Source organism: Vespa crabro, chromosome 5 (assembly GCF_910589235.1).
Source record: "Vespa crabro chromosome 5, iyVesCrab1.2, whole genome shotgun sequence".
In the NCBI taxonomy this organism is placed as follows: Eukaryota; Metazoa; Arthropoda; class Insecta; order Hymenoptera; family Vespidae; genus Vespa; species Vespa crabro.
Window position 1 is genome coordinate 11,223,907 of NC_060959.1, and position 12,332 is coordinate 11,236,238.

At 38.1% G+C, this 12,332-nt stretch overlaps 2 protein-coding genes across 5 annotated transcripts in view; one reads left to right on the forward strand and one right to left on the reverse strand.

Annotated features, from left to right (window-relative positions):
• The window catches only part of LOC124424495, a 64,339-nt gene that overhangs the window by 5,290 nt on the left and 46,717 nt on the right, over positions 1-12,332 (reverse strand). The window contains exons 1-2 of one of the 2 annotated variants that reach the window (XM_046963643.1): positions 7,363-8,304; positions 6,137-6,394 (exon numbers count right to left, since the gene is read on the reverse strand). In XM_046963643.1, coding sequence (XP_046819599.1) covers positions 6,137-6,169 — 33 coding nt within the window. In that variant the 5' untranslated portion in view covers positions 6,170-6,394; positions 7,363-8,304. Of the gene's footprint in view, positions 1-6,136; positions 6,395-7,362; positions 8,305-12,332 lie in introns of those variants that run through there. The other variant, XM_046963642.1, reaches the window with a different exon arrangement.
• The window catches only part of LOC124424493 (DNA polymerase delta subunit 2-like), a 79,690-nt gene that overhangs the window by 3,220 nt on the left and 64,138 nt on the right, over positions 1-12,332 (forward strand). For all 3 annotated transcript variants that reach the window (XM_046963637.1, XM_046963636.1, XM_046963638.1), the window contains exon 2: positions 3,130-3,422. The gene's annotated coding sequence lies outside the window, so the exon portion shown is untranslated. The remainder of the gene's footprint in view (positions 1-3,129; positions 3,423-12,332) is intronic.

A 12,332-nucleotide genomic window follows, 5' to 3' on the forward strand; every position in this document is an offset into this window, starting at 1 on the left:
TTTAAATGACGCGTTAATGACGCGATAAAGTTTTTTTATTTTTATTTTCATTTTTTTTTTTTTTTCTTTTTTTTTTTATAAATGTTACGAATAGAAAGTATTAAATTAAAACTGTCCAATTAACGGGAACATTGATAACCAAGGTAAATTGTCGTTTGATTTATTTGGAATGTTACATCGAGATTGAATTTAATGCTTTAAAGAGAAACGTAATTTAAGAAAAAAAAAAAAAGAAAAGAAAAAAGGTCGTTAACCTTTTACTGATAGAACAAACACATTCGATATATAAAGACTAATGGGAATTCAATCGAGACGCCATGACAACATTAGCAGCGATAAACTCACAATTCTACAACGCCATCGGAACGGAGATTGTTAGGTGAACAACAAATGCCTGAAAAGCATTCTCTCCTTTCTATTGGCCGCAAATTTTTCACACGTTCGTCGGCACGATAGTGCGATTGGACAAGCACGAAGTAATAATTTATTAGTCTCCACGAGTTACCGTTTTTGTGTTAGGAAACTATGCCGTCGTGTATTAGCAGCAGGTAGACTAGGTTGGCAGGGTATATATATATATATGTATATATACATACATACATATGTACATACGTATCTCTTTGTATCGGACGTCGTAATAATGCAATCTCTAGCATAGCATAACTTGGAGCGACATTCCTCCAACGAATTTCGGTGTAATTATTATTAACAAGCAAGAGCTTATGGGTCCGTTGTAAATCAAACTTAACGACGCACTTAACGACGTAAGAATCTAACGGAACATTAGTGGAGATTCACCAATTCTAGTCATCTTCGGAGCTCTCTTTCTCTCTCTCTCTCTCTTTTAGGAATTATCATTTCGTTCGTATGAGAAAGTTATTCATCGCACGATATTTAATAATCAATAATTGTAATCGCCCATGCGCTTGAATGGCGATTCATGCCGAATTAAAGTCCAAGAAAAATGTCGAAAGACGGATACGCATTATTAACCTTTGCCTTGGCAATAATTAACAATAGTTTACAAGATAAACCGAGGGAGGATGAGCAGCTCGTGTATTTACTCAGCCGTTGCCAATGCAACATCTCCGATGTATCATTAGCATAGTCATTGTACGCGTTATGGGAAGGACCCAGTGCTCTCGACTTATTGCAAAGTGCCAAAGGTGATTTCAACACCGTCCTTCCGTCATTGTGGCACATTTCGCGAAATGAAGAAAGAGACACTCTTGAGTTCTCCATCATTTTTGATATTACATTCAACCATTTCACTTCGAAATATTTGTCAGGGATTTCTTTTTTTTTCTTTTTCTTTTTTTTTCCCCCGAAAGTAAAGAATGTCTCGCAGAGTCGTTTACATAGTTAATATTATAATATTGATAAATGTATTTGAAGATTATATAATGCTCGTTAGAACGAATATATAATACTAAATCGTATCGCGTGTCTTTCGGATTGGCACGCGTCGCACGCGTCGGAAGGGAAGGTCCTGTCGCTGGAATGAGAAACGTTGGAACCTGTTGTAAGGATATTACTCCGTTCCTCTCGAATGGTACCGTAGCTATTCGAAGCACGAGAGCCTTCGACAAGGAGGATTTTTCCTCGTGGAAAAGCAAACAGTGTAGAGCCCATGACAAACGGCTACTATCGAGTGCCTGTTAGAGATAGTAAGAAGAAATGAAAGGTCCTCGAATGTTGTGCTCCAGCACAATGAACGCTACCGAGTGGCTCGTACGACGATGACCGGTCTACCACTGTATTCTTTTCTTTCTCTATCTCTTTCTCTTTCCCACCCCACCATCCCTTGAGAAAGCCCGCGGGCTGTTTAGACAGCGAACGCTTCGCCGTGTGTTATGATTGACGTGTATAAATATTTGGTTAGTCGCCTTGCCGTTTCATGCGTAAATCGTACGCACGCGGCTTCTAGAAGCGAGCAGCGTGTCTGTGCTTGCGTGTGTGCCTGTGTGCCTGTGTGTGTATATATATATATATATATCTCTCTCTTTTACTATCTTTATCTAGGCATTTGATTTCTTCTCTCTTTCTCTACTTTTATGATGTACACACGCGTGACCACCACGAACAGGACCTTCTTTTTTCTATTCCTCCAGGCGAGAAATTAATGACGTCCCGTGGACAGACTCGTTACGCTCCGCGTGAGACTCTACGGACGACCGAATGTCGTTACGTAGAGTGTGGAACGACAACGAGAAGGAGGAGAGATCAGACCGAAATCGGTCGAGGATATGCCGGGAACGAGTTGTCGACCATAAATTCTTCGCCGTCTACTCGACTCCGTTGCACTTGCTGGATATTCTTGTCCAGCGAGAGATTTTAATGAGAGAAGCTTGATTGAAATTAACATCGTGTGGGAATATTTTTATCAGATTTTTCCTTCTTTTTTTCTTTTTCCGACAACACATGTTCCAACCTATTTACGAGATTCATACGGTATCATCCTATTAAAAATTATTTTTTCCTAATTTAATATTGTCTTAAATATATATTTTGACTTTTCATCTATGAAAACATACAAACGTACATCTAGACTTTGTAACACGTGCAGATTTGGATTGGAAATAAACGATCGTACATGGTAATTATTTCCTATCAACGGCTAGTATTACGATTGGCCTGTAAAAGTGAACAAAAGTTCATTCCAATTGGTCAATAATTTGTCGTCCGTAAAGCTTGCAGAATCTTTCCTCTCGACGTTTAACATAGCTTCACTGACCCCTTAAGTAGCGTTGCATGTTATTTCACGTGGCTAATATGAGTCACCCTCAGGTAGGAAAGGAGTTTTATTTCGCAGGGCATTCCAAAGATATCGGATAGTATCGCATAAAGGAAAAAAAAAAAAGAGTAAAAGCACATAGGAAAAAAGCGTTTCGAATGATCTACGAGCTCGTATTTCGTGGTACGTTTCATGGATCCTTTTCTATCGCGAATCTCACTGCGAAAATCCCTTCGTAAGGATCAAAGCCCAAAGGCAATATCCACCCACGATATAGTAAATCATTCGAACGTTAGGAAGGGTTCAATCCGTGTGCGAACAACATGGATCCACCTCCTTTTGTATAGCCAACTATGATTTGTAATATATTATTTTTGAATTGTTTTAAATTACAGGCTCCATGACTACGATGCGCAACCGTGATAATAGGAGAAGGGCGTCCATTCGGCAATATCTCCTTTCGAGGCTAAAAACCTTGTTGGATTCTCTAGAAGCATATAAGAAGAAGAAGAAGAGGAGGAGGAAGAGGAGGAGGAGGAGGAGGTAGGAGGAGGGATCGAACCTTATGCAAATGCAACAACGTTGCAAACGACCCTGTGAAATCTTTGCGAGTATGGCTTAACTTAACTTACCGTAAGATAATCGAACGACTACCGATGATAATGCAAAGACAACGGCGAACTTAAAGGTAAATCGCAATGGAAATTACTGGTAAGCTTGTCATTATCTGTCAATACATTTTACGCCTATCGAAGATAACACGTACCAGCGAATTATTTCAACTTTCTTGGTATTTGGACGTTCGAATTTTGTCGAATCAATTTCGAACATGTTATTATCCAATAGATCCAATTTCTCGAAGCTTTGAATAATATATTAGAAATTTAATCGAATATTCGCAATATATTTTCTCTATTGAGGAGAGAGGTTAAGATCGAAATGTCAAACACGACAGAACGATTCGAGATTCGTTCATACAGCTATCATCAACGATCGCGAAGTGTTTGCGTGGGTAGACGATTGATGAGTCTGGGAGACGCTCTCGTGTACGGTGCCTTTGAAATCGATAAAGCGGTAAAGAGTCGTTCGAAAATATGAAATAAATCAAGAAACGAAATACGTCAAACAACTAAATACTTATTTACGATCGTTATCGTAGTACCGTGGATCTTGGAACTCGTCGTTCATGGAGAATTTTCGTCTGTTATTGGAATAATCGTAGCAGATCCGCAGGTATCATATCGCGACTCGTTCGATATCGGAATGCAATATCTCTCCTACGATCTTTCATCTCGAAAAACGGGATCACATTTTACAGCTGCTACATCCTGTTGCTTGTTGGCACTCGAAGCGACGCAGAAGAGGAATTTTCTAGGAAACACGTGTGTGATTTAAAGAGCAATTGTCGATCGGCGATGGGACAATTTCTTGAGAATTATCGTCTCGTCGTTTCTATCAGAAGGATGCGGAAAAACAGGTCGGCGTCGATCGTTCGAAATCGCGTTAAGGAGATTATTTATTGGAAATATTGGTGCCGAGAGAACGATTAGCATGCTAATGCCATTCGTCCATTTGCTCGTTCATAGGTGCAACTTGGTAGATACATTGCCGGTGTCGGCTAATCTGCCATTATTAAATTATCCATGTGCACGTTCGGGACGACGATGTGAACGCCGTTTATCAATATCGTTTGCTACGCAAACGCTTCGAAGCTACCGATCGTTCCTATCCTTACGTTAGCGTTTAATATTATGTAGATAGCAGCAAGTACGCGAGTGACGATAAGGATACCTGTTCATTTCTTACCGAGGATCGTCAGGAGTGTGAATCACGCTTGTGTTTCTCAACAGTTCCCTTCTGTTAGCTTTCATACCACGCAACTGAGAATTAATTATTTTCACGATGATAAATTGGAAAAATTCACGGATTCGTTTTTATCGACAAATTTTTCTAATCCACAAAGCTAAAGCTTTAGATCAATATCGAGATATTGTTTCTATACGGTTCATTAGAATAAGCTACTTTCTTTCCTGATTTGTAAGACGTCCACTTTGCAAATTATAAGCCGTACTTTTTCCCGATCAGTCGGGAACTTCTTTCTCGATTACCATAAACGTCGATCGATTGATCGTTCTATCGAGATACCAAGATCAAGGTATAGTGAATTGTTCCACATTGGAGCTTATTTGAAAGACTTCAAGTTCAAAAAATCCAAGTCAAAGATTCAATCGAATAAACTTTCTTCTACTTCGTGTCTCGCGCGATTGTTGAATCTCCGTCATCAAAAGTTCCAAATTTACCTGCGAATACGTCCTTGAACGACCTGCGCAGATGAGAAAGATCAAAGCTTTTATCTTGAGACGTCTCGTGAGGAAATATTTTGAGACGGAGAGAAACTCGTGGGCAGGTGCCAAGAGGCCTACGAGGTGCTTGAGAGTCAAGCTAACTAATTCAAAAGTCGGCTTTGAGAAAATGTGAGGAGGACACCCAACTGCGTGGAAAGATATAAAGAAAGAAAGTCGTGCGAGCGAGTGAAAGAGAAAAGAAGAGAAAGAAAAAGAAGAGAGGGAGAGAAAAAGAGAGAGAGAGAGAGAGAGAGGACCAAGGACGAAAGATAGTCGTATCGAAACCATAATTTCGAAAGTTTATCGATGCGTTCCGTGACAGAAATCTGTCTGTCTGTCTGTCTGTGTGTGTGTGTGTGTGCGTGTGCGTGTGCGTGTGCGTGTGCGTGCGTATATATTCGAAAGAGACGAAGCTCTTGAAAAGTACTTACAGTTCTATCCGTGAATGTTCGTTCGAGCGTTTGCAACGCAACGCCGGCGAGCCGTATAAGACAGCTCGATAATATGCTAATAATACTCTCAACGGGCGGTAATTTATGCTCATTATATCCGGCCTGGATATTGTAATTATTGTTTCGTTCAATGTACTTACCTTCGAGGTGTGTGCTATACAATGGCCACGTTAAGGGGCGTGCACGAGGCGTTTATTGTTGCATTAAACACCACCGATCGTACTCGATTTACAAAACTGATAGGGATAAGCACGCGCTGCTGATTCGTTTGAATAATTAATTTATATTGTATATCGGTGGATACAGAATATAAGTTTTTTCCTTTTCTTTGGTTTTTTTTTTTTTTTTTTTTTTTTTTTTTTTTTTTTTTTTTTTTTTTTTTAATATAACAGAGCAATTAAATTTTCGTATTACGAAATGAAATTTATTTGAAAGTGTTTAATTGAAATTTTTGTTGGAATTCGTTACGTTCTATATTTAACCGGATAACTTGAGAAATATTTTATCTTCGATGAGATCGGTAAAGATAAAGAGATAATAATAAAAAAAAAAAAAAAAGAAAAAAAAAAAAGAAAAAAAAGAAAGAAAGAGAAAAGTAAACTCACCGCGACGAGGGCGCTGAGAGCTTCAATTCGCATAGTAGCTGGCCAGGCCAGCGGGGAGGCCGTAGGTTCCAAGCTTGTGGATCGAATTCACGTATCGATCCTCGATTGTTATTATCGAACGGCGATCTCTCGCGTGCGATTTCACTCGGTTCGAAATCCAAGGATGGCCGGCCGATAATCCGTTTCTCCGGGCTCCTCCACGTCGATTTCTCGTGATCCGCCGGGTCGATTCGGCCGTGACATGACTACCGCACCGATCTAAAAAGAAAATTTAAACATTATCTGCAAAGAAAATCAACGATATAAAGATCATTCGATACTTTGACATCTTTCAAATCGAATATCTCGCAATAATCTGATTTTTCAGATTGTTCAAAAAGAATCACGAATGATGATCGACGCGAGTTCATTCATTGGCTTTCTCAACCGCAAATTCAATAAGAAAGAACGATTGCCTAGTTAAACAATAATCATTATGAACATTGGACGTCAAAGGGAAAGATGTTGTACGCGAGGGAACGATTTGCGTTGGTTGCTCGGATCGCAAAGAAAATGAATATGTAAATGTTGAACTCACGCGACAATCTTCGATATCGTGACAACGTACATAAATCGGACTTTACATCGGTTATATCGATAGCAATCTAAATACTTGCATGCGCGGTACAATGAAAACGATGCCGGCGAATAAAAGTCAAACGTACATGACTGTAAATTATCGTCTTACTATAGAATATCTGTCGTCGAGGAGACGACGATGTCTCTGAAAAGGATTGGCAAAGGTATGGAAAGATTTTCTGAATTTCTAAACGGAATAAGAGAGAGAGAGAGAGAGAGAGAGAGAGAGAGAGAGAGAGAGAGAGAGAGAGAGAGAGGGAGAGGGAGAGTGAGGGAAAACTAGCGGCGCTTTATTGACAATAAATAAGACCCGCTCTAATCTCTAAACGCTCTATTCTGCCACCCGCGCAAAGTGCATGCCGTTCACATGCACCCACGAAGACATGATTTCACCTTTTACACGACGATGAAAAAAAAGATAGAGAGAGAGGGAGAGAGAGAGAGAGTTTCTTTCTCTTTTTCTTTTTTTATTTTCAAAGTTTAACGAACGGATCAGCGTGCGTGCAAAACATTAAAATACCTCGTCATTCTTCGGGCTCCACCACACTCGTTAGCATAAATTCGTTTCGCGAGAAAAGAAGAGCTTTAATAGCAACACTGAAACATACTTTTCACAGTAGGAAGAGGTGTATCTCCTTGTTACGACGCTCCCAAACGATTTTTATATATCCCACGTGGTACGATTATTCTTTTCCCTCTATTTGACAAAGTGCAGATAATTTAAGAGAAACGAAAATTATTCACGCACGAGATTTATCAGACACGAGTGATAAATATAAGAGATACGACACGAGTACCTCGACGAATCGCGTTCGACTGGATTGGCATTTAAGTTTTGCCGATAAAAGTGCGATCGATGGCCGAGGAAGCGCCGGGTATTCGTATAAAAAAAAAAAGAAAAAAAAAAGAAAAAAGAAAAAAAAGAAAAAAGAAAAAAAAACCAAGAAAAAAAAAAGTAGAAGCAAAAGGGAAGAGGCGCGTCGTATTTCGTCATCGAACTCTTCACGATGACGATCGGTTCTTGCTATCTTATCGGGAAGGTGTCAAACATCTTCTCCTTTTTCCCCCTCGCTACGTTTGCTTTTGATGGTTAACAATTACGTCTCGTCATTGGTCATCGGAAAGAGTCCTGTTACTGACCTACCGAAGCGAGATTTCCTATTAGCAAGCCTCTCATTCAAATTTTTTCGTGTCATTTATATCGTATCATTCGTTTATGATCGTTATTCATTATTGCATTGTTATCATCAATTGATAGAAAATAATCGAACGATTATATAATCTTTATAACAATTAACTTCATTTCTCTTCGTTTCTTTTCTTTTTGTTTGTTCGTTTTTTTTTTCTCTCTTTTTTAATTTATCTTTCTTTTTTCTTTCTTTGGAAACGTTATTATCAGAAAAATAACATAAGAGCTATAGTTACGAAGTGGTACACTTTCACCGAACGTATCACATTAGCTTTTCCAGAGTAAAGTGGTCGGGACAAGTATTCGAACCGTTTCTTCTACGGATTCTATTTACTTAATGCAAGTAGATAGACATCGGTAGCTTCCAGCATGGCGGGTATCGAACGAGCACGCTGGGGGATCCAGTATCATTCGTTATATGAGTTAATGACTCTCGAGAAATCATCGATTGGTCCGTCCCGAAGTCGAGACGCCTCTCACGCGCCGTGAAAACACGCCTTCTCACGTACCGTAATGGACGAGATGTTAAGTGCGTTTTCTCTTACGGTGAATTGCACGAATGTCCTCGTACCCGAACACGTGCGAAAGAAACAGGATTGGCTTTATTGAAATTATTTTTTCAAGAAACGTACATATTGATATTACGAACAAGAACAACGAAATATGAATCCTCTCTTCGAAATTAAATCGAAATATTTTTTGCATATCATTTAGAATTATTCCAAAAGGACAATAATCTACGTGTACATACGTCCGTCACAAATTGATCTAATCCAGAGACTAAACTTGATGACATGGAAAATTCGTTTAACCCGAGACGAAAGATACTGTCTGTGATTTTTAACCCTCTTACTCTTATTCCTACGAGTCCATCTTGTCATGGCCTTGCATTAATAATTGATTCTATTCACGCAATATCGTTTAAGTAAGAGCTATGAAATAGAAAAAAGAAGAAGAAGAAGAAGAAGAAGAAGAAGAAGAAGAAGAAGAAGAATGCAAGCCTAGCAGAAATTTTTTTCCAAAAAAATAAAACCATCGATTAAGTTTGTAAGAGAAGGCGAATAGGCACGTTCAATTAATATAATGTAATTATTAATCCGATTAGGGACAGATCTTATTCTATGATGAAATATCGAATTCATTTATTCACGTCACATTACCAAACATAAATATCTTATAAAATAAAAATATTAGAGAAAATAAAACGAGAGGAAGAGAGAGGAGCTTTCTCCATTCGAACGAACATAGCGTAACTATCGAAGAATCGATGACGAATGTTTTCTTAGACGGATCGGAGTCGTTCGTTTCTACGATCGAGATCATCGTCGTGAATCATTCGTGATCCTTTTCCGTGGGTGTTCGAACACGGATAGGCCACCGAACAGGCTCTATATGATTCGATCGTACCAGGTAGGCGGTAAAGAATATCGATAAAAGCAGCTCCCGCGTAATCGTAAGCGGATTAGGGATATAATTTTGGATTATCTCACGCAACGAAGGAAAGTATCTATCGGTGGCATTGAATCATCGGCCAATGAATCATCGTTCTGTCAAGGAATTCGATGATAACGTTTGAGGAATTAGAAAGAGAGAGAGAGAGAGAGAGAGAGAGAGAGAGAGAGAGAGAGAAGAATCAAGCTACGGTAGACAAACGTGCTTGTGAATCTCTTATCGTGATTTTCTTTTTAGTCGATAGTTACATGTTTTTACGAAAAAAAAACCAGACGGAAATCTTCTTTCATCCGTAGAACGTATTATCGCGTTGTTATCTTTAATACATATTACGTATCCTAGAATAGTAGTAGACGTATCAGAGGATAGGAATTTACTTGGGGAAATCTATCGAATTTTAGATAAAACATTGATTATATGTAAAATTAATAAGATAACGTTCGATCTCATTTCGATGCTTTAATAATTCTCATTTGATCATTAAGAATCGATAGAAAGTCATTAAGAAATTTTTCCTATCTTATTTGATTCACGGTAGGCGAATAAAATAATGGTAATAATACTCTAGGAGCAGGTAATAAATATCTCCAATGAAATTAGCGAGACGTATTAATCTTCTTAAACTATTAAAAGACAGATTTCATTTTCTACTAGTAATACTTATGACACTATAAAGTAGTTGAACGTATTCTTAATGAAGGAATAAATTCACCTTTATTCTTCCTTTTTGTGTTTTCCATTTTTTTTCTTTCTTTTATTTTTTTCTGTTTTTCTTGTTTTCCTTTCTTTTTTTTCTTTCTTTCTTTTTTAATCTCTTTGGCGGCACGTCTATAGAAAAGAATAACGATCATACGTTTACGACTTAGTTGCGATAGATACGAGTTACAGTAATTGCCTTGTTACTGTGACTCGATCAACCGTAGATCTCGCGTTAATAGATATCGATATTACTTGAATGAAAAAAAAAAAAAAAAAAAAAAAAAAAAAAAAAATTGATTATATAATTGCGATTAATTAACGGTACGATTAAAAGAAACAAAACGATCGAAAAATATGATCGAATGAATGAAATTAAATTTAAAAACAATTAAATCCAACATTTAATTATAATTCTATTGAAAGGTAAAATCGTCTTGATCGATTATATCGAATCGATGGCTACTAAAGATGATTCCTGTGAATCTCGATTATGAAGAAATTGCAAACGATTCACTTTGGGAAAATACTTAGGATGTAGATATCGACGAATCGCAAATAATTCACACGGTAGTCCGTTTGACATGAGTCGGACTTTGCTCGATGTGAGTCACTAATCACGGGCATACATATATATATATATATATATATATATACACTCATCAGTGGCGCCTGTAACATCTTGATAAAATTGTGCAGCGACATTGCGTGAGTTATTTCAGATATCTCGGCGCCTTTTTAGCGTATATACCGTCATTATTTTATTATCGTTCATTATTCGAGGATAATACGTACGAGGATTTAAACAAATTGTTACATATTTTTATTCTATTTTTCTTGTACGTATCTTAAAAATATAATACGTACCAATTCACCAACACATTAACGTTATCCAATCTCGCGATATAAATCTGACATCTTGCGGGTATGCTCTGAGAAATAAGAATCGTTCTTTTGATTTACCGGATAACGCTCCCTTTGCTCTTTGACTTAATTCGACTCGACTCTTGGAATTTGCATGAAATGGTGATAAATGCGCGAGCTCGAGTTCGGCGTAAATGACGAGGCTGAACCTGAATCGCGGCAAACATAAAGCTTTCTCTCTCTCTCTCTCTTTTTCTGTCTTTCGAGTTACACTGGCCCTCCGGGCTGGCGGATAAGTGTCGGAGAAAATATGAAGGAAAGGCTTACCGTATAGAGAGTAACATTACTCTCCCTCTTGTAAATTATATCGTAACACCTGGATATATCTACTCCTCGGGGACGAGTACGAAAGAAGTTGTCCCATTATCAACGGAACATCTTTTTCTTTTTCTTCTTCTTTTTCCTCATCTTCGACTGTTCTTTTCTCTTTTATTATTAGACGAGATCCATATGAGAACACTTTACGAGGAGTCCCTTCTTCGCGCGTGCAAACCACGCCACCCTGCTTTTTACTCCTTCTCTTTTATCTCTATTCCAGAGAATTAACCTTTATAAATTACTGTTATTACGTGTACGCCTAGTGTATGTATATTAAAGGGATTGGTCTGACTACATCGACTAAGTCGAATAACGAGAGAGAGAGAGAGAGAGAGAGAGAGAGAGAGAGAGAGAGAGAGAGAGAGAGAGAGAGAGAGAGAGAGAGAGAGAGAAAGTAAAAGCTTGACTTCTTCTTAATGAACCACGATGATAAAGAAAAATATTCCTCTATATGTTAATATTTTCTAACTTTACAAGATAAGTGGTTCTTTTATTTCTGTTCTGCTATCTATATTTTTCCTTTTTGTGTCCGATACTACGAATACCAAGCATTCTCCGTTGTTGAACTTTTTTATTTCGATATTTAAGAGAAGATAAGACAGCTCGTACTACGTCGAGGCGTTTTCGTTCGATTAGAAAATCGTGTATTATCGGCAAATAATCATTTTTGAAAATAAATCTAGAAGATGATCTTTTAAAAATCGAAGTTCGATCGAACGTCTTGACCTTGAGAGAACCGGATTTGCGAAAGCATTTAAAGAACGGATATTTTTCGACGGTAACGTTTTTAATCGTATATAGTTGGAAAAAAGGAGGAGGAAGAGGAAGAGGAGCAGGAGGTGAGACGCAGATTGGTAGCAAAACTCATTCATGGCGTCGTTTGTGAATGGTCCTCTTCGTCGAAGTCATCGAGCCGAGGTTGGTATATATCGGTAAGGTAAGGACTGGTTCCAAAACCAGACACCAATTAAAGCGGCACCGACAAAGATGATGCTCCAT